Source organism: Stegastes partitus, unplaced genomic scaffold (genome assembly GCF_000690725.1).
Source record: "Stegastes partitus isolate 25-593 unplaced genomic scaffold, Stegastes_partitus-1.0.2 Scaffold1164, whole genome shotgun sequence".
NCBI classification, from domain to species: domain Eukaryota; kingdom Metazoa; phylum Chordata; class Actinopteri; family Pomacentridae; genus Stegastes; species Stegastes partitus.
The window spans coordinates 31,305-54,746 of NW_007578895.1; the positions used below are offsets into that span (position 1 = coordinate 31,305).

The 23,442-nt window shown below is 44.0% G+C and overlaps 1 protein-coding gene across 1 annotated transcript in view; it reads right to left on the reverse strand.

The window, feature by feature from the left end:
• Nucleotides 1–23,442, reverse strand: part of nova2 (NOVA alternative splicing regulator 2) — an 83,130-nt gene that overhangs the window by 11,051 nt on the left and 48,637 nt on the right. The window contains exon 4 of the mRNA XM_008296904.1: nucleotides 13,536–13,702. Within this exon, the coding sequence (XP_008295126.1) occupies nucleotides 13,536–13,702 (167 nt within the window). The remainder of the gene's footprint in view (nucleotides 1–13,535; nucleotides 13,703–23,442) is intronic.

Here is a 23,442-nt window from a genome sequence, read left to right on the forward strand (position 1 = left end):
AGGTTTGGGGCTCTTTAACAGCCTCATTTTCCTCCAAATGGGACCATAATTGACTAAATAAACATCATGGTGCACTGAAGGAGAACTGAAACGAGCAATTCAGACCATAAACTCATTAGGAAAACATTAACTGAGGCAACAAATAAGTGAGAAGTCGGATCATTTTCTCATGCAAACAGACTTATGTTGGAACCAGAGGAGTCGCCTCCTGCTGGCTGTTAGAAAGAATGCAGGTTTAATGAACATCTGCATTGACTACGTCCATTTAAATGTCACCATTTTCAAAGAAACTTGACAACGCTAGGCTAATTCTTTTCAGCTTCGTGGCCCCTCAACAGTCTTGTATGGATCAACATTACTTTCCAGCATCGACCTTTAATCCGTCAGAATTTTACCAATACACGGTAAATTAAAGTCAGATGTAGCCACTATGATAACGACCACTGGTTTGTTGACCACTGTTTAGAAGCCTTTAGCATAAGGTAGCCACACTCTAACCCTCCGCTATTATCTATTTTACTCTAAATGGGACCATAACTAAATAAATAAACACTGTGATGTACTGAAGGAGACTTGAAACGAGCAATTCAGACCATAAACTCATTAGGAAAACGTCAACTGAGACAACAAATAAGTGAAAAGTAGGATCAGTTTCTCATACAATCAGACTTATTTTGCAACCAGAGGAGTCGCCTCCTGCTGGCCACTAGAAAGAACGCAGGTTTAACGCATCGTCCATTTATATGTCACCATTTTAGAACAAATCTGCCCACATTAGAATCCAGACTAATTCTTTTCATGTTTGTGGCGCCTTAACAGCCTCATTGTGTCGCTTGTTCTGGTTTGACAATTTCCAAAATATTGATCAGAGGGCACTGGATCAAAACTACTTTCCAGCATCAACGTTTAACTCGACAGAACTTTACAAATACACGGTAAATTAAAGTCAGATGTAGCCACGATGATTTCGCCCACTGGTTTCTTGACTATTTTAAAACCTTGAATTTGGCCAAACATAAGAAGTGAGAGGTGAATGTTAGTTTCACTCATACCCTCCATTATCATCCATCTTACTGTAAATGGAGCCATAATTTTAAAAATAAACAGCGTGATGCATTGAAGGACACTTGAAACTAGCTATTGCGACCATAAACTCATTAGGAAAATGTTTACTGGGGCTACAAATAAGTGAGAAGTCGGATCATTTTCTCACACAAACAGGTTTATTTTGCAACCAGAGGAGTCGCCTCCTGCTGGCTGTTAGAAAGAATGCAGGTTTAATGCATGTGGCCATTGCCAAACATAAGAAATGAGAGGTGAATGCTGCTTTCACTCATACCCTCCATTATCATCCATTTTACTGTAAATGGAACCATAATTTTAAAAATAAACACTGTGATGCACTGAAGGAAACTTGAAACTAGCTCTTGCGACCATAAACCCATTAGGAAATTGTTTACTGATGCAAAAAATAAGTGAGAATTAGGACTTATTTTGCAACCAGAGGAGTCGCCTCCTGCTGGCTGTTAGAAAGAATGCAGGTTTAATGAACGCCTGCATTGGTTTCACTGGTCCGATCTGGAGGCTACGGCCATTTATCACATTTTTTTTAAAGACTGTGTGAGTCCTTGTATGCAGCTGTACTTCATCATCTACTTCTGTGCCTCGTCACACCATAACGACAACATTTAAGGGATAGAACAAACGCCTGCTTTCTCTTCCATCCAACAAACCTCACAGTTTCCACGCTGGACACTCAGTAGATGTTTCCTACCTTCTCCGACTTAGTGGTCGAGAAAAATGGATAATTAATGAGCAGGAAAAATAACAGCACCACTGAAAATTAAAAATAAAACCAAGAAGCAAAGTGAACATTTCAGACCTGTATCTGTTGTCAGGGCAACAGCGAACGTAAGGAGTGACTCACACTCGCTGACATTGATTACGAGGGCAAATAATTACACCAAACGTTGGGAAAAAACTCTTATCGCATTACTGTCATCGTGTCCGGAAGCAGCCGGCGCACAGGGTTTCTGAAAATCTGCTAAAATGCCGCCGATGAATGCGACGCCTGACACGCTGTAATTAAAAGTTGTCGAGCGTCGAGGCGGATCGAGCGGCAACGCAGATGCTCTGAAGCGTCCCGGTTGCCCCGAAAACGTCCCCGTGTCCTCACGCAGAGGCCGCCGGAGACAAACGTTTGCCTCATCAATCAATCTGTGGACGAGCGGCGGCGACAAGCGGGCCGCCGAGGTCTCCGAAGACTTCAGAGAGCGATGTTTCATTTTACAATAGTGGATGCATGCGGGCTGTTAACAGCTACGACCACACACACACACACACACGTACACGTGGCATGTCGCACCAGTCTGCCAGGCTCTGACCTTGACATGCAGATGTATTAACGCGCAGCTTCCAGCCGGCTGCCTCTCCGTCGCCGTTCTCCCCTTTCTGCCGTCTAATTTTACAAAAATCTCCCGAGATGTCGACGCTGCGTGTTCGTATTCAGATTAGTGGAAAATGTGGCCACCGTAAGCTCGTTTACTAAAATAGTCGCTCGGTGGGATTAAACCAGAACTTCTGCTTGTGCATCACGTCAGCTCTTTGTAATTCAAAGTCCGCATGCAACATCTGCTACGTAGCATTTAGCATTAATTAGCTTCTGCACATCCTCGGAAGCATTTTGATGGATTCATTCTTGATTTTTACACATTGTAGTTTGGATATAAAGTGTTTTATTCACATATTAACATGCTGTGGTTACAGCGCCACATTTATTACTATAAAAATGTTTTGAAACGATGTGGAAATTAAACAAAACCCTCAGCATTTATAGTACAAAATACCCTGTTTGCTATGCTAAGGTAAATAAAATTTTTAGAAGTATTGCGACGTGCAGCCAGAATGTGCTGCATACTTCACTCAAAGCTTTACAGAGTAACCAGAGGGTGTTATATTGAATTGGACATGAAAAATAATGCAAGAAATGATGGTTAATTTGACATATTTTTGGGTTTTTATGCAGTTCAGACAGTAAAACATGTCAAAAAATTCACTCAGAGCTTTACAGAGTGACCTGAAGGTATTATATATTTAATTGGAGACCAAAATAATGCAAGAAATGATGGTTAATTTGACAATTTTTTTGTTTTTTATGCAGTTCAGACAATAAAACATGTAAAAAAAAATCACTCAGAGCTTTACATAGTGACCTGAAGGTGTTTAATTCAATTGGAGTTTAAATATTTTGGGATTTTTACGCGGTTCAGACTGTAAAATGGAAATAAACTCGTTTTATCCATGTAGCTCTAAAAGTTTATCACTTTGCCACCGACCTACATTAACAATCTGCACATTTATAGATCTCCTGCTTTCTAACAAGCAAACAAACCACAGCCTCTGCGGTTATTCTCGACCTTTCCCTCTGACTCCTCTGAGCCGACGTTTTAGCATCTCGGTTCCCTGAAATTAAAAACTTTTTCCAAACAGGTCAACACGCCCGGTATTTGATATTTGTTCCAGTTTGGAATCGTCCGTTTTAGAGCTGTCACCGTTGGCGATGATGAATCGCCGTCTCGCCCGGAGCTCTGCGCGTTCCATCCGGGTCACGAGCTCGACTGCCGGCGTCGCCGCCGGACGCTAGAACACACACTCGGGACGCAAAGAATTCACACTTTCGTTTGTTTGAGAACCCTGCGACAGATAAACAAGCCGACGCGCGCTCGCCGACATCCACACGGACACGCGGGACGGCGAACAACTGCTGGAGTTTGAACTTTGAAGTCTTAAGCAGGGGACTTTAGCTTAATCTGCCTCCTACTGATCCTCGGGCTTAGTCGCCTCTCTCGCTCTCTCTCCCGCTTCGCCGCTATACCTCGCTCGGCCTTCCCCGTGTCATCCCTCGTCCTCCTTCCATTCTCTGGCGCGTCCAGGAGACCAGAAACCCCCTTTGCGGGTTAAAAATAGCGGGATGACAGAAGAGCTGGGCACAATGAGCGACACCGAGGGAACGCAGCGTGTTGACCTGGACACATGTGTACCATCCCTGCACACTTTGACATGTATGCAGTGCTTTTATCGGGGCTTCTTCTGACTCCATTTTGTTCCTTCTGTACAAACAATGCACACACTAGTACAAACACAGTATATAAACTTTAATGTATACGCGAGGCACACATGGGACGAGTTAGGACGGCTTTACGCTGCAGTTGAGGTGATTTACGGAGCAGATTTTCCTCTCCTGAGGACATTAAACTTGAAACACGCAACATGAAGCAACATTCTTTAGTTTTTATGTGTTTTTTTGCATTTAAAAAAAATTAAAGGGGGGCCATGAATCTTTTCTTTTTGTTTTTGGTTACCGTTGGATCACGTACGCGCAGAAACAAAATGTACGTTGCTGCAGCGCGACGTCATGACAGGGGAGCTTCCTCTCATTTGGAGGGATTTAAAGGGACTATTTGAACAGCGGGAGAATTATTCCTGGTTGTCATCCTGTCCGTCGAATAATCCTCCGCGGCTTTCCAACAGGTGTGAAGCAGATTTATTGCGTCGTGACGAGGCCGATGGCTGCCGATGTGCATTTTTGTTCGGTGCATCAGTTGCAGGATAAAATAGACGTCGGATTTTCCGACCTCACGCTGCGTCCTACATGTGACATTCATGTCGCTGTCATGCTGTTAAAATAAAACAAAATGTTCTTTTTTTTTTAACTATTAGGATTAAATATGTAGTTTTGGTTGAGATCAGATTTGAATCTGGTTGGAACTAAAGCCTCTTTGGACCCCAAGCAGCTTCTGGGCATCATGTTTTACTCACATTTATCTCTGCAATATCAAATCCTGCACCGCTATGGAAGCAGCACAACCACAGCTACAAGTAGAGAGAACTTGTCTTCTTGAAAAATGTCTTCTGTCCAGTATGAATACAATATAATGTCATGAAGCATGCAAAATGAGAAGTGATTATTTATGTAAAAAACTGAAAAATAAATGGAATCGATGGGCAACTTGTGTCCAAATCCCAACAGATGTTATTGTATATATAGTTTATGTTACATACTATTATACTTCTCCAACACAGCCTGCAGTTCAGCCGAGTTCTGGTGAAAACTCTGAATTATTAATTATTTCCCGTAACTTTTTAATTAGAAGACAAAGTGACCTCGATAAAATGTCACAATATTAAGCTTAGAATTAGTTAAATTTTCACGATGGAGCTCTATATCGCACACGAGTGGTTCAAGGACCATCGGAAAGGGAAAAATATGCACAATTTTTTAGTTTTTACAGTTTCTGGCTCTGATAAACGGTGTAATTTTGGTGATTTTTTTGATGCTTTTCCAACCTGTGGATCGGAGGGCTAAACGATGAACTAATCTACGCTAATCCAGACCCTCCATCCGTCCGACGCTGATCATAAATCGCTAATGAGAACGTACACCGACGTGATTTGTCGGCGGCTGTGTTGCGGCGGACACGAGAAGCGATGTGTGCGATAGCGTTCATTAAATCCCCCTCAGACGCATTAGGAGATCATAACCTGTGATAATTTCTCATCCTCCTCCTCCTCCACACTATAGAACAGTCGGCTGATATACGAGCTGCTTTTTTTTTTTTTTTACCGGAGGACTCGAAAGCACGCGGAGCAACACTCGGGAAGGCCATTAGCTCCTCACGCGTCTAAATAAAAGGATGGAGTGTTTGTGCGGCGGACAGAGTGCTGCAGCTACTTACGGGTGATGCAAAAACAAATCAAAAGGCCTCTTTTAGATAAAAAAAACGAACTGTCAGATAATGAAACATCTTTGTGGTTAACTCCTCTCCCACCAAAGACGAGGGAGGTCGAAAACCGCCGCTCTGCTGCTGCTGCAAACACTCCCTCCGTGGCAGATATTTATTTCTGCATGTACAACATTTTCCTTTTTTTGTCTGCAAGGAAACGATAACCTAAACAAAGACTCTTAAGCTTGATTTAGCTTTTTTTCTGTCCGTGCCGCTCGTACGTGAGGTAAAAATGTGAATTACAGCGGAGATAATGTGACGCAGACGCTCAATCATCTCTGTTTGGAGCCGATAAGAGACACGGAGAGGCGGGCTGCCTGTTGTTCTGATGACTCAGCAGAATGAGGCCGAAGCTGCAGATCACAGAACTGACAGGGAGGAGAAAAAAAAAAAACAGATTCAATGTTATGCAAGAAGGTAAGAATCCAGAGTACTGTAAAAAGTGACGCTTGGAGAGTAAAATCGTGATCACAAGTCACTGGAATAGAACAGATGTTTTATACTTGTTCTGCAAATTTTGATTGAACTTGTACTCGTTCACACACTAATGGTGACACAGCTGCCATGTGAGGTGCTGCCTGCTATTGGGAGCAACTTCAGGTTCAGTGTCTTGCCCAAGGACACTTTGACTGTGGAGGGGATCGAACCACCAACCTTGCAATTGGAGGACAACCCGCTCTACCACCTGAACCACCGTCGCTCATAAAAGGTTCGAGCTTCCTTCAAACTGGAGGCCTCTCCGACGGCGTCACCTTCCAGACAGAAGATGTGTTTCTTTCTAAATTAAATCACGTGTTTTTTTCCAAATCATAAATGAAAATTCAGTTTAGGTGATTAGGAGTGAGGCTGCAAGGTGGTGCAGTTGGTAGCACTGCTGCCTCGCAGCAAGAAGGTCGCCGGTTTGCGTCCCGGTGGGGGGGATCTTTCTCCATGTTCTCCCCGTGCAGCGTGGGTTCTCTCCGGGTTCTCTGGCTTCCTCCCACACAGTCCAAAAACATGTTGAGGTTAATTGGTGATTGTAAATTGTCCGTAGGTGTGAATGTGAGTGTGCTTGGTTGTCTGTCTCTAAGTGTAGCCCTGTAATAGACTGGTGACCTGTCCAGGTGAACCTGCCTTCACCCTGAGTCAGCTGGGATAGACTCCAGCCCCCCATGACCCTAGTGAGGATTAAGGTGTAGAGATAATGGATGGATGATTAGGAGTGGAATCTTTGGGGGGTTTGAAATGACAACGTTCAGTAAAGTAGCCTAATTAGCTGTGAGCTACGATGCTAACAAATGTTTTTATATTAGCGCAGCAATTTACCGAAAAATTCCTCAAACTAAAAACAGAAAATGTGTCCAACAGCAGAATATATCCGCTGAAGTTGGTTCACTCTGCGGCTGACTGATTATTTTTATTGTTAATTATCCAGTGGACTTTTTTCAGCGAGTTGTTTTGTCCGTAAATGAGCAGAAAATGCTGAAAAAATGACGATCCACACATAAGACGGCAGATAAAGGATGAAAATCTGGAACCATCCGCCCGAGAAAATCAGGTCGGCTGAGTCAGTCGCATCTTAAAACATCATTTTACTTTCATTTCATCTGAACTGTCGTTACTGATTAACACTGTTTTAATCTTCTTCTTTTTTTTATTTGGATTTTGTAAAATGCTCTATGAATAAACATTATTTTTTATTATAAATCAATTTTTTTAAAATTAAATTTTCAGTTTACTGCCAAAGTTTAGGAAAGAAAAACAGAAAATATTGACATTTAAGAAGCTAAAATGAGAGAATTTGTCGTTTTTCTTTCCCTAAAAAGTGACTCAAATCAATCAATAATTAGCAATTAGTTTCAGAATTGACAATTGATTAATCTTTGCAGCTCTATCACAAGTCCACTTCAACACAAGTGTAAGTCTCTTGTGATATAAAGCTGATTGAGTCATTCATTCATTCATTCATTCATTCATTCATTCATTCATTCATTCATTCATTCATTCATTCATCCATCAGCAGCAACACACAACTTCTGCTGCGGCTTTGACTCATCGTTTGGCCGAAGCTGAATTGTTTCTGTCTTGCCAGCAGAGCTCGTGGTCCTTCACACAGCGAGTCCACGTCTCCCCTCCGCCTCCCCGAACATTTATGCTCAGATTTCCTGCAGCAATAACAGGAAGTAGGAAACAGGTGTTCCCGCGGAGGTGAAAGGTCGCAGGAAGCGGCCGCAGGAAGAGGGGCCTGGAGGGGGAAACACCCACGGCGGAGCTGAGCGGAGCTGAGCGTTGTCATCGCAGCCAAACAATGCCAACGTGCAGTATTTTTGCGGCGTGTGTGTGAATAAAAAAGGGGGGATGGCCAAAAATAGAACAACAAAAACCACAACAAAACCACGGGCTGTTCTCCAGCTGATCTCACGGGGGGAGCGGTGTGAAGATGAAGCTGATATCGATGCAGCGAGTAGGTGCTCCTTCACTGCATTACACATCAACAGAGCGCGGGAGGTCTCCGGAGGGCTGCGGCTTTTATGGAGCAATCGCTGCTGCTGGAGGCCTCCTTTAAAGACTCACTTTACAGCCAGCAGGTGAAACAGAAACGACCACAAGCGAGCCGCGCGGCGACCTCAAACTGCAGCTGCATTCCACATAGTTTTAATTTTAGATGCATGCTGCACGAATTTCATTGTAACCTCAAACCTCGACGTGCATCTTGTTTGTTTTGGTGTTTTTGGTGAAGCTGTAGAACCCGAGAGGAGCCAAAGGTCGTGTTCACATTATGCAACTTTTGCTAAGCGACCGCCTCGTTTCAGCCCGATAACCATTGTCGCTTTGAAGTCACTTCCGAGATAAAACAAAATTAAGCAACAGCTGCACGAGAGATAAGGAGTCAAAGAGCAGCAGAGGACTGACCGGGAAAATCGAAATATTCTCACTTCAAGCCTGATGGAACAACTTCTACGTGGGAAACTTTCCGACTGCGGAGATGCGGTTTCTCGCGCAGGTTTGAGCACTTAAATGGTTTGTTTGCAAATTCAATTTGTGTGAGTCACCGCTGAGAGCACTTGATGCCCTTTGCAAACTATGAATATGTAAATTTGGATCCAAACGGGGGCACGATTTTACAAGAGCGCACTCAAGAGGTGGGAACAAAAGCTCGAACAACAGAAGCGATAAAACCGGTCGGTAAATCCTCCCGGTCCGCGCGTCACGTCGGACCTCGTTAGGCTGCGCAAAGGAATTCGTCGGAGCTCGTAAATCGCCGTCCGTTACGCGGCCTCGAAGCGTCTGTCGGTGTCGCCGCCGCCGCCGCCGCCGCTGCTCTGTTTTTCTTTCTACCGGCAGCTGCTTCTTCCAGCGAAGCCCTCCGTCACTCCGCAGCTGTCGGCTAACAAGAGTTCAGATCTGCTTCCAGCTTTCAGTCACCCACTCAGCCAGCCAGACTCTTGTTTTGGCTCCGCTCGTCCTCGCTCCCCCTCCTCTCTCCATCCATCTTCACGTCATCTTCGTCCTCCTTTTCCTTTTGTTCTGACATTCTCCACAGATATGTTTTTCTTCTTCCTCCTCCCTCTCTATAGGTCAGCCGGTAAATGCCAGCAGCACATGCTACGACAGCCGCAACAAGAAGAAGACATTTTGCACCGACTCGTCTTTCAGAGGCTCGCATGTGAGGGTGTGAATGTGTGTTTTCAGAGGAGAGTTTGTGTTGTTGTGGTTGTGTCCAGACCTCAGTGAAGGTCTACCGCGTCTGCTCAGGTTGCTGATGAACCACTGACCTGAAGTATGTTCTGTTTGGGGTTGTGTGTTGCTTTGTTTGACAAAGTTGACCACAAACTGATCACGTTGGGTTTCCAGTTTACTCTCCAAGCTTATTACGACTATAACAACAATTTTAAACCATTTTACGCAGAAATAATAAAAACATACGACGCGATGTGTCTTGTGTGACGCCGAAACTTAAGAAAAACACTTTGACAAGCTCCATGAAGTGTATTTTTGTATTTTTTTAAATCTACTTTCCATCGCAGCACGGAGCTAACGCAGGAAAACAAATGATCATGTTTGATTTGACGCCTAAAACACTCGTTGCTGTGAGTAAAAGTAAAAGCTTTTCCTCCACCTGACAATAATCCTGCTTTTTCCTTCACTATGAACCCTTCCCAACTCGAGCACACCAGCTCACCTCAAACATGCTCAAACTGGAAACCACAGAAGAAGAAATGAAAGAATGAAGCTCCATCGTGCAAGATTCTGGGACGTTTCTTCAGTTTTTATCGATGAAACTCCAAAAAAGCTGTATCCTTGTTTTTGTCTTATGCGTCGTCTAGTGTTTTGAAAAACCACCATACGTCACGTTAACAAGGTAAAAAATGAGATTTTTCCTCCAGCAGGGCTTCAAGATGGTGCATTTAACATATTACAGCATCAACATAATATGATTTTTATAGTTTTATCTCATTTTGAAGAGAAACATTTTGCTTTTTCTTGTAAGAATTTCAGTTGAAGTTCTTAATATGTGGATCCTAAAGACCTGATTCAGTCAAAATCAAGCTTTTAACATCTCATCTCATCTTATCTGTTACTAATCTTAACAAAACTTGATCTTATCTTATCTTAAAAACCCTGATTTTACCAGTAAGAAGCTGTCTTTAACAGATTAGGGTGCCTTAAAATGCCACAGTCATGTTCTTTTGATGTTTTTTACCAAATGTTTAAGAAAAACATTTTGCTTTTTCTTGCTAGAATTGGAGTTAAAGCTCTTCTGCTATATAAATTAATTCTAAAACAATAACAAAACTTTATTTCTGAAGCTTTTCTAATGTGAAAATACACCAAAGTCAAGTGTTTAACAACCCAACCCATCTTAACTGTCACTAATCTTAACAAAACTTGATCTTATCTTATCTTAAAAACCTTGATTTTGCCTGTAAGATGTCGTCTTTAACAGATTCTGGCCACAGTAATATTCTTTTTTATCTCATTTTTAGGAGAAACATCTGCTTTTTCTTGCTAGAATCAGAACTCCAGCCTCCCTCGGTCTGACCCGTCGTGGCGTTTTGCTGTCCGGCTCAGTTGAAGAGGTTATTTCGGTGCGGGGTTTTCTTTGGGAGCATGTGTGCATCTGTGTGTCGTCAGATGCCGCGCAAATCCATTTAGTTGCCTCTCTGACATGGTATAAATAGCCTGAAGAGCAACAGGGGGATTCGCCCTCTATTATAAGTGTCTAAATATCAGCAGCTATTAGCCTGCCTGTCTCCCCGCGGCTGTTCGCATCATCCCAAACAGCGTCGCTCAGCTGTCACTCAGCCTCGGGCTCAGCCGGAGCGAACGCAAACACATCGGCGGCGCAGGAAACTTTGGTGGAACGAATAAGAACATGTTAACCTGCGCCGGTCCGGTAGTAACAAATTCCGCCTACCAGCACTAAAGCTCGGGCAATTAACACGTCGTCTGAACTTCCTGGAATCTCGACGGGGTTGCCTGGCAACAGCAACCTGAGTTTTGGCGTGGAAAAAACTCGGCCCTGACCTCAGCGCCGTCTGTCTGCTGGCGGAGCAGCGAGCCGGGCGTCGTCGCCGTCAGTCAGGGAGGCAATTACCGAGTCCTACCTGTCACTCCGCTAGCGCTCAGCAACACACGGCGCCACATGTGCAGATATTTCGCAATATCATCTGCAGCTGTTTGCACGACTGTGTGTGTGTGTGTGTGTGTGTGTGTGTGTGGGCTGGAGAGTTCAGCGTGTCGGATTGATTAATTATGCATAAAGCTCTCTTCATAGCTGCACCTCGGAAACTGCGCAACACTCCCGAGGACTCCTTGTGCACAACTCTGATAATTATTCAGAAGTATAAAGGCACGGCGCTGCTTCCCCTCCTCCCGATCCCGCTCGTGACAAGAGGATGAGAAATCGCATGCATCGGGGGGGAAAACGTACGCAACTCTAACGCAACACCGGAGCCGAGGAGGAAAAAACAGAAACTTCTGGGACATTAGGAGAAAAAATGTGTTTCACTCGGCAGCACATGTCACCGGGCTTTTTATTGATGCTGCCTTTAAAGAGCCTTTCAAGACTCGTTCCAGTGTCATTTAAAAAAAAAAACCCACTGTGTTGTTGCTCATGTGTGTGTGTGTGAACGTAGTGTCTGGCAGCCCCGAGCAGTCGATAGATGGAAACAATGCCAGACCTGACTAATCAATAGGCAGCAATCATGAAGAGAGAACGATGATAATCACTTAAACAGATCGGGATCGTAATCAATGGCCGCACTAATTGTCCTCCATTACACAGCTGGTATTGGCGCTCGATCGGCAGAGTTCGTGGGAGCGGCGGAAAGTTTCCGAACAAAAGCCAACTTGGTGAAAAATCTGTGGGTTTTTGTTAGACAGTTGAAGCTTCGTCGGAGCTGTTTGTTGAATCTTAACAACAGAATCTTTTATCCTTATTTAAATGACAATAACACTGGATTTCAGGAAATCAGGTCATTGAACTCTGTGCTCTCTTTTAAGTCACTTCTTAAAACACATTTTTATCGGAGAGCTTTTCCTGATTTTATTTTACAGCTTCTTGGTCTACTTTCTACTTTTATCAGTTATTCTGTGTGCTTATTTTATTTCAGTTTCATTTCATTTTTATTGGAAAGCGCTCAAAGTAGCATTTGATTTGACTAATGTTATGATTGTTTTTATTATTAATGCAAAGTTCAAGCTCTGATTTCGATCTCAGACCTTCTGATAAATATTAACATGCTGAATAAGAAACTGAAAACTAACCTTAAACCTTAATAAATAATCTTTTATTGTGATTATTTTAAAGTGCGGCGTTACTGCAAATCACTACAAACCTATTTCTACTTTTTACCACCAAAAAACACCAGAGACGGCTGCAGTTACTGATTTTAAATCTTAATTTCTGCGTGCATGACGATAACTGAAGATAAACTCAGAGCCGCTCCAATTTAAATATTCTTGATTTTGGCGACTTGGACACTTTATTGTCAGTTTAACGGGTGAAATTATGCAGCTGCAAATAGATGAAGATGGATGAAAAATAAGAGGTTGAGCCGCTTTATGAGTGACGACGGCGACAAACGTGTAAAATGATGACAGAAGAGTTCGTCGGTGGGTTTTCTTCAATGTGCTTCATGAACACTTGTAGGTGATGGTCTGAATTTATTTGAAGTCATCCCCCAAACCTCTGCTGCTGCTTAAGACCTGACCAAAGTGTGTGTGCATGCATGTGTGTGTGTGTGTGTGAAAGTGATCACCACCAACACATCCTCCTTTAGCAGAAAGCTGTTTCCTGTTGGCGTGTGTGTCACATGTGCAGCCTAAATGTTCACACTTAAAACATTTATTGCCTCCCGTCCCTACAGAGCTCATCTCTCTTTCCTCTTATTTCCTCTCTTATGTTTTTTTTTAGTGCTTTTCCACCATCGTCGTCTCTTTGTTCCTCTTCTGTTTCATTCTACTCTCCCTTTCTTTCTTTCCCTCCCTCCTCTGCTTACATGTTCTTGCTTTGCCATCATTGTGTTTTTTTTGTTTTTTTTAGTGCCTCATTCAGCTTAACTCAGACAGAAAATCACAACTCGACCACAGACGCACACAGTTTGTCGTTCCAACGCCAACCACTTCCCTCCCTCTCTTCCTCACACGCCCAGCTGGCACACACACAAACACAACTAATAAAACAACACACACACACACAGGATTGTGTTTTTTTCGCTTAAAGCTCGAGTAAGCCGGCGAGGAGCAGAAGTGAGACGGGCGGCTGACCTGTTTGACGCGGTCCGGGTTGACGGTGGTCTGCGGCTGCAGGATGCTGACCGGCTCTGTCTTCTGGGTGCTCTGGGGCATCTCCCTCACCTTCTCGGCGATGAAGTCGTGGACGCCGTTGAGCGCCTCCACGGTGCCCTGGATCAGACACACTCGCTCTGTCGTCCCTGCAAAAACACGACACGCAGGCGGGTCAGCGTGAGGTCAAAGCTCCACGGAGATAAGACAAACGAAGAGGGGCTTTTTTTTTGGCCTTTGTGCCTTTAATGATAGCGCAGTGAGAGAGAGACAGGAAAGTAGGGGAGAAGAATGGAGGGAGGACATGTGGGAAAGGGTCATGAGCGGGATTCGAACTCATGACCTCCACATCAGGACTGTAGCCCTGCACATGGGACACCAGCTCAACCAGGTGAGCTACAGCGGCGCCCACGAAGACGGGCTTTTTGTTCCTGTAACGAATCATCGCTGCCAGAAATAAAACATCAAGACGTCAGACATCCTCATTTAGTCAACAGTTATTTCCATCAACTTTTCCCTCCCTCCCAAAAAAGTTTCTCTCAAACTGATTTCATTCATGCTTTCCTTAAAACCTGTTTCCACGCACGCAGCTAAAAGTTTCTCGTCCCAGTTCTGACCCGAACATTCAGAATTTTCTCTTTTCATCATTTTTTTATGTGCCGCTGAATGAAAATAGCACCAACTCATACTACTTAAAAAAAAAGAAAACAACAACCGTGAGATAAGAAAAGACACCAGGAACCTGTAATGATCCCCGCTGGGAAATTATACTGCAGCAGCAGCAGCAGCAGCAGCAGAGAGAGAGTCGCAGAGGAAACACAGAATTATCGAGAAACTGGATCGCAGATGCAACTGGAGGGAAACAAACGTATATGAAACGATGTGGGTGATGTTTACAGCACATCACTAATTACAGACTTGTAATCGCATATTAGAGACGTAACTGCTCGAAGCGCGTTGAGGGATTTTGGCTGAGAAGCGATTTGATTGGACGTCGTACATCCTGAAATGTGACGGAGCGAAAAAAAAAAAAAAAAAACACATGTAGAGAGAGAAACGTTTAGAAAACATCAGGCCTCGTATTTCCACCGCATCTGCTTCTCCAGAACATGTCAGGAACGTTCGGCTTATGCGGCTTTCCAGGATTTTTGTCCAGCGGGGAAATGAATTCCCTGGTCACACCGAGAACACGAGTCGCCGCAGTCGCTTCCAAACTTCTGTTTCGGTTTGAGCAGCGCGGTGACACATTTCTGCAGGTTGCTTCATCGTGCAGCCGTTTAAAACTCGCATCTTTAAGCTTCGTCGGCTCCAAATAAACTGGATAAAGTCCAACATGCAAATGAAAAAGTTGCAGATGATTCACGTTCTGCTACTTCAGCGGGAGGAAGTGGGATTTGTATTCAAAACATTTGAAAACACTATGATTTTAATGACAGACACGGCGATTAAAGTCAAGATTTGGTTCAATATTCGCTTCGTAACAGATTTAAAACATGTGCTGAAGCATCACCACATAAGGAAATCATCACACTGACAGTTTATTACCTCTGTCATGTTATGCAGCAGATCCTAAATTGCAGCTTTTCTGATTTGCTAATTGCACAGTTTCAAATAAAATCAATCAACCGTGCAGCCGTAGAATATAATGCACGTCCCTACATCCTGTATGTTTTAGTTTATGCACTCTTTGTTGTGTGTTTGTCCAGTGAGGTGCGACCAGACATGAAATGCATGAACAAATAAGTCGCACAATGACACTTTTTTAAAAAAAAATCTGTAGAAATAAACCAGAGAGCGACTTTAAAGGTGAACAGTAAAACATAATAATGAAATAAACACTCTGCAGCTCACCCACTGTGCATGTAAACACCATAAACACCTTTAAGTAGGTTTCACCAGTTTGTGAACATGTATGAGTTCTAATTTTTAATTACACTGCGTTTTATTGGGTTAGATTTTTTAGTTCCAGGCATTTTCCTACGATGTAGAAGTCCATTAGAAGGCTTGTTTCACTCGTCACAGTAAACATCAGTTGTTTATCGTTGTTGTTTTTGTCAGCTGGGATGTAAAGCTGAACCGATTCCTCACATTTTGCTCTTTTGCTGTATAATATCACTAAAACTACATCATTTGTCAAACCGGTCGCGAGCTCTCGACACGCTTACAAACAAGACAACTCTTCGATTTCAAGGTTCACGAGCCAAAAAGTTGGAAACCACTAATGTGAAATATGTGAGCGGCGGTTAAAGCGGCCGCCGGTATGTTGTGTTAAAGCTGGAATTCAGCGCGTTGACCTCACAGCAAGTAAACAACAGCTTCACCAAAATACATACGGACGGATACGTAAAGAGGAGACAAAGAGCAGAATCTAGGCCAATGCAAAGCCTCTCGGTCCAGCTGTATCTTAACAACACGCTGAAAGTAAATCTCTCTCCCTCTGTCTCACCCTTTTAGCATTTATTGTCCCTCTTTTTTCTCTGTTTGCGTTCTCTCTCTCTCTCCCCTTTCCTTCCTCTCCTCTCCCATCTCTCCCTTGATTCCAGTATTTAGCGGGATCCGCTCTTATCTCGGCCCAGCAGCGTGTCAGCTTCCTGTCCCCTCCTTCTCCCCGCATTGTTGGACCGGCTCGGTTTGGCCCGGCTCGGCACCTCTGCGGCGGCTGCACTGGCAGATCGAGGGTTGTCGCCACGCATGTACGAGGGGTACATATTATAGCATGTGTGAGGGCAGAGAGTTCAAGAAGCCATAAATAGGGAGCATTTTTAGCTTTAATTCAAGAAAGCAAAACTAAACGGAGCCGTGCTGCAATTATAACATCACAAAAGAGCCGCAGGAGAGAAAAAACTGAACGTATTTTGCAATTATGTTGAATCAAATTTCTGCACAAAAGCATGAAAATGAAAGTTTAATGTAGCGTTTGTGACGACGCAGGCTAAAAATAAAGCCCGCAGCTCATCAGGCATTTGCAGAATTTGGCTACCTGGACCTTTGCGAGGCCTGTTAGCATGACGGTGGTATTAAATCCTATTTTTACGGGCTGCTGACAGCGCTGACAAACGGCAGCTGAACGCTCCGGTGGGGTCGAAGCGAGCGGCGGCGGCGGCGGCGGCTACCACCGAACCTAAACATTAGCTCTCGGACGCTAACATTTTGTTTCTTCCTGCGTTTTATTCAGAGTGACATGACCAGCGAAGAGTGTGTGTGTGTGTGTGTGTGTGTTATATGTGTGTGCTGATACTGAGGAAACTGGGCCTCGCCTCTCCCCGACAGCTGGTGCCCTCTGGGTAATCTGGACTCATCCAATCAGAAGCAAGGATTAGCAGGCCATTGTCTTGGCATGAGAGTGTGTGTGTGTGTGTTTTGTTTTGCAGTTTGTGATTGTGTGTGTGTGTGTTTGTGTGATTGTGAGTGTGATTGCAGCAGAAAATGCCACTCTGTCACTGGAGATCACGCTGAAGCCGCCGTACAGCTGTGCCACTGCGACAAAGACCTGCTTAATTTAATTACAAAAATATTCACCCACAGATCAGCGAATACGCTCCGTACGATTTGAGGTGCTTTGTGTTGAATAAATGCACGTATACGCGGGTGACTGAACCCCTGACTTCTGCAGTTTCATAATCGTGGAGTTGTGCCTCCATAGCACAGCGCTTCTTGCACATTTTGGCGTTTTTCGCTTCCGGTATCTGATTTTACATCATTTATTGCAGCTACATGGTGCACAACAAAATAGCAAATGCAAAAAAATGCATTCAACTAACAGGCAAATTTATGTGACGTGGCAAAAACGCACCTTTTTATTGCACCAGATCAAGATGGTATTAAGGTGCTGCAGCATTAACATCAATCATGCAGTGAAAGGACTTCGTTTATACGGTTTCTTAGACTCAAAATACTCTTTTTTCAGCAGATTACTTTGTCCCGTCCTTTGCTGAGTCCTGAGAAAACGACCCGTCTGGCCAACGCGGTTTTAAAGTTTTAAAACAAGAACAATCTCTGTCTGTGACGGCGACGACCTCTTTCCATCCCTGCATGCCTGAAAACACCTATAACATAACGTTTCACATACACTGAGCACATGTGCACGCACAGGCAGACAGTCTGAGGTGTTTAAAAACTAAGACGAGCAAGAGGAAGGAGGTGGAACTCTTCATGAAAGTAACGAACACATGAGGATATCTTTGTTTTGGAAAATTCGAACATCATCGCTTAAAGTCTCCATTTCTGCGGACGACAATGCAACCAGGGCTCCAAAACACCAGAACGTTGTGGATGCCAGACTTAAAGTTAGTGTGGACGTGGCCTTTATCTGCTCCCTGCTCCACTTTGTTCACCGGCTATTACTCTGGATGTATGAGTTGTGTTTGATAACAACACCAAGAACTCACTAAATGTGACGTAACACTGAAACTATGAGCTCAGACTCCCTCAGTTTGTCATTATAGCCAAACATCTTTTAAGCATGAACACATCCGACCGGCCTACGTCTAAATGCTTTAAACTTACTGCACGTCCTGATTTAATCTGTCGCTACACAAAAATCTTGCTGTGACACAAACGGGCTGCCGCTCGTGTTAACGTTTGGAGGAACAGTTTCAGGAATTATCCTAAATTAATACGTGTTTCATTAACATTAGCGTGTCTCAGTGTCGTGTTTCCCTGCAGGAAACACACACACACACATGCACAAACACACACAGACTGACAGTCACAGACACACAAATGCCAAAGTCAGTGCCAACACAACAGAATTTATACATCCCTCAGCGACTGGGAGCGCGCTCTGTTGGCAGTCGGTTCTGTACTGGTGCAACAACGTCGTTGTGTGTCTGTGTGTGTCTCTGTGTACGACTTTTGCATTTCCCCTTGTAAAATGAACCTCATCATTTGACATTTTAACGGTCGAAAGCCGCTTCCAAACTTGACTTGCTGCAGCTGCTGAGGAAATATCTGTTCAATGTTATTAAAACTGCTGCGTTTACATCATATTTAAGGGAAAAAAAAAAACAGGAGGCAGAACAACAGTTTCTAGCTTTCTAGCAGCGCTGTCAGTCCTAATCGGCCCGAGCGAAGCGTGTTGTTTCATCGCAATGTGGATTACTACAACAAACATAAATCACGACGCGCATGTGGAGCCAATACCGCTGCAATGTGTGCGCCACGCCGCCAAGTTCCAAGTCCTGATAGAGTTTATTGCAGCATCTGGAAGGATTCAAGATGCACTAAAAGAAGGGGCTAAATAATAGAGAGAAGAGATTAGAAAAAGCTAAACGAGATCATGAGAAGGCAGCACAAAGTGGTTCCAAGTTTCAGGTCAGAAGGTTGTTAAGTTCCTGAGATGAAACACCTGCACCGGGTGCCAGCGAAGGAATAAAGGCAGGAGTCAGAAATATCAATAAAACCTATTGAGCGCCGTGAGGCAGCTTTGTTAGCCGACGTGCTCCGTGTAGGTTGCAGCTACTGGTCCGGTGTCACACAAAAAAAAACACACCGCACAAGCTTCAATTAACTTCTATCAGAGGAACGAATATGAAAAGTCTGTGAAATTCATAGCAGACGTGAACTCGGTGTTTCCACAGTGACCAAGTGACCCAACACCCCTTCGTTCAACACCAGAACACTCATCATCATCATCATCATGATCCAGGCTGTGGACCCTGGCAGTTGTTTTTATTAAAGTCTAACTAACATGACTCACTCCTTCCTCCTCCTTCCTCCTCCTCCTCCTCCTCCTCCTCCTCTCCCTGATGACCAGAGACTGGAAGCACAGGGAAGCTGCTTCTCCTCTTGATTTTCTGACTCACCGCAACATATGCACGCTCGCTACGCATACCGACGGAGCTCAAGCGGGACGACTGGATTGTCCTCGAACGGCCACGCGTTGACACAACGGAGATCAAAGTGACCCCATCCTGCAGCGGGAGAGGATGCATCTGAACTCTCCTCAGGGAAGATGCACGACGTTTGTTTTGTTTACGGTGAGAGAAGCTTGCAAGAAAAAAAAGGGACGGAGAGGCAAACTGGAGTTTCCATTTAACAACAGCAGAGTTACGTGATGTAGTAAAGATAACTGGATGTCTCTCGGCCTGTTAATTGCAGTCAACCTGCAGCCAGCAGCCACGATTCATTCTTTCCAGCTCCGTCCAGCCGGGGGTGGAGAGTCTCGGCCTCCTGAGGCTCTGCTGTAACTGACAATAAAGGCACATTACGCTGCTTTTTTTTTTACAGCTTCGCTTGGTTTCATACCCAGCAATGTCTTCTGGATGAGCAATTTAAAGCCCCTGACTGAGTCTCCAGACACTTATATCAAGAAAGCAGATCCAGTTTAGTTGCATTATGGGAAATGTAGGATTTTCATATGCAGCTTTAACTGTGTTTTTTTTCTCCCCCCTTATTTGTAATGAATAAATAACGGCTAAATAAAAGATAATTCTAGTTCATTAGCACACACTCAGCTCCCAAAGTGAATAAAATGTCCACATGCAGCGAATCAAAAACCAAATTACAGCGAGAGATTTGTTTTGGGATTGACGAGCTGCAGCTGCGCCTCCGAGGAATGTTTTATGTTAATACATTTTTAGGCCATGATGTAAAAAAAAAATAAAAATCTCCTCAACAAAGTCAGAGAGATTGCATGACCTCAAAAAATGTTATTCCTTCTTGGTTTATTAATGTTGTTTTTCAGCACAGGGAACCACTAAAGGCATAAACAGTCTGGTTTACACTACAGTCGGGCCGAAAAACCGCCAGCCGGCGCTGAAAGTGTGAAACAAGTTGTCAGATATATTCTGGTGGATTCCTGCAAAGTGACCCATTTGTAAGAAATCACAGATTTTCCCCCTGAGAGTCCTCCCTCAAGTTTCCTGTCTGGAACAAGTTTCTCAAACTTTTCAAACATGAATATTTGAAAAAAAAAAAAAGCAGAGCATATAACAGAGCGAACGAGGAGGAGGAGGGGGGAAGAAGGAGATGAGATGTGACAGAAAACGCCAGAGGTCTTGTGTTCACAGGTACATGATGTTCATCCCCTGCTACGCCGAGATGTACAGCTTCTTCACTTTCCAGCGCTCCTCCGATGGAAATAAAACATCAGCGGGAGGGAGAAAGACGACCGACGGAAAGAGATACGGGGGTTCACACGACTTCTGTCACATCTGAAACCCGTCACGCCGAGCGAACGGGAGAGGCAGAGAAATGGACAGAAAGTGGGAGAGGGAGAGGCAGATCGGCGCAGAGTCACGATGGCTGTGTCAAAATGGAGTGACAACAGAGAAAGAGGGCGACAAACAAGAGACGAGGAGGGAGGCAGACAGAGCGGGACGCGGGGAGAAGAAAACCTTTGTGAAACCTGTCACAACAAAGCAACGTCAGAAAGACGGAGAGGAAGAGAGACAAAAAGAAAAGACGAGGAGATCCTGCAAGACAGAAATGTAGACGGAGGGGAGGAGGGAGAAAAAAGAAAACCTGAAACACGTATATGTTGATGTGGGACGGAGGAGGAGACGTCGCTCTGGATCAGTCTCGGGCGAAAACAGATTTCTTGATATGTCAGAAAATCAAACTTAAATGCATCGAATGTTTGAACAGAAACAAGCGGCCCTCATTCGCTGTATATGAAGAGTTCATTTGCAAAACCAGATAACCCACTTTTCCATCGTCCACCTGAGACGACATCACTCTAATTTATCTCTCTTTTGTCGTTTCTACTGAGTCAACTTCAGTTCGATTGATATCACCTCAAGAAAACAACAACAAAGACAAAACAAAAATGGAGTTCTCTCTTCATTTCTAAATCTATTGCATGTGTTATTCATGTTTTGATTTTCCTTAACATCTCATTTTGCACCTCACACATGCAGATTCACGCAACGAGCTACAAGTGAGAGTCTGCAGAGGAAAAAACGCATCGACGGGAACTCACGATGAAAGCTAAACGCAGGCAGAAGGCCGCTGACAAACAGCGGGAGGGGAGACGGCCGACTTTGAGTGTAAAATAACCTCCATCGCGGCTGATTGGGAGCGCAGCGAGACGCGGCGCTGGTTTAATGTAAGCTCATTAAACGGATCTCCTTAGGCGGCGGATAAGCTCAGGTTAACTGGCTACCTTTGATCAGATCTGCTGGATTAGCCGGCTGTTAGAGGTGCAGCTCAACACCTTGTTGTTCCACAGCGCAGAAAATGGGACCGTACGGAGGGAGGACGATCGGGTAGAAAGTCAAAGAGACGAAGGTGAGCCGGAGGTCTCCTGCAAGGTTCCCATACTTTGCAAACACTTTCTCTCAAACTTCACTCAAGTTGAAAGAAAAAGGAAAAAAGCTCGGCAGATGTAATAAGCCTGGCGCAGGAGTCTGACCTCTGATTGGCCTTCTGAAGTCAATCTTTCATAATAACTCATCTGACAGTGAATATTTGGCCGAGTCTCATTCAAATGAAGGCATTTCAAACACAAGATTATTAAAAAATTCTTTCCCAACCGATATTACGTGCCCTAAAAGATATCATCGCCGCGACAAACCAATATCTGTCCATTATTAAAACCCGAACCGGCGCTAATTTGCTCCGAGAACAAAGCAGCAGCAGAAGTTTGATGATGTACTTTGCAGCCAAGTGAGCTTCATCGTGCAACAGTTTGTGTCTCCTGAGAGAAAACTGGTTTAATCTAATGGCAAAATACACAATTTCCTGTTTTGTGCTGTAAAGCGCCAGAGCAGAATTCCCAGGAGAAGCTGTTTTTAATGGTCCCATACTGGGAGAATCCATTTTTATTGTGTTTCGGTGTCTTAAAAGCTCGGAGGTGTAAAATAAAAGCTGTGAAAATAATATATTTACTCCTCTAGGCTCCACTCAACTAGTTAGCCTCCCGGCTTTACGAGCCTTTTTATGTAGTTTTTAACTAGGAATTGACCAACCAGTAGTGAACCAATCAGAACGAGCAGCTGCCTCTCGGTCCACCGGGTTCGTTTACTCTCTAACTCTGAAATGTTTTGAATTAATTAGACCAAATGTTCTGCTGCTGGCTGCAAGAGTGAACACAAGAGTTTTCATGCACTGCCAACAGCTTACGTTTTACTGATTTTTCCCCACAACAATCGGAAATCATGTTAGCATGTTGTGCAGCTAATGTGGCTAACGTTAAAATTAGCCTTGATCGTGGAAACTGCAAATATATACCGCGATCTAACAAAGCTGAAGTCCTAATAAAGGTGTGCTCATTAGCATGTTTTTCTGCAAAGCTGTTTGACAAACTCACGAAACACACGAGTTAAAAACAACAACTGCGCTGGGAATTCTACGATATTATTAATGTAAAATGATCAATCAGAGGGAAAGTATAAAATAATGGTTTCATGCAGTCATTAATGCCTCAAAGCACACAGATGCAGAGAGAGTGTTCTTCCTGAAGGGGGCGTGGCCAGCAGTAGCTGAGCTGCCTCTAAAGCTGCAGACACTGAACCAGCCCATTTAGAACCAGCATTTATGGTGGAATAAACCTCCTTTGTGGTATTTTGAGCTGAAAAACTACACAACTACAGCAGTTTTTTCAAGTCTTCAAACTAACGCGCTAATGATTTGTTAATTTAGTGCCTCTAAATCCCCCCAAGTCACGACCAAAAGTCTCCTGCCGCCGCACCATAAAGAGCCTTTTCAAAGTGCTCTTAATCTGCATTGAAATTCCCTGTTTGTGAGCACAATGGTTCCCCCTGATGTGAGAAAAAGAGCTGACCCAAAGGCTTCTGTCACCCAGAGACGGATGGACTCGCTGACTGACACCTTAATGGGCCAATAGAGGTGACAGCACGGAGCTCAGGAACCAGTTAGAAAAGGTTTTATGGCCCAGTGGGCTGGACCAGCTGTGGGGACAAAAGGGACGGAGAGAGAAAGAAAAGAT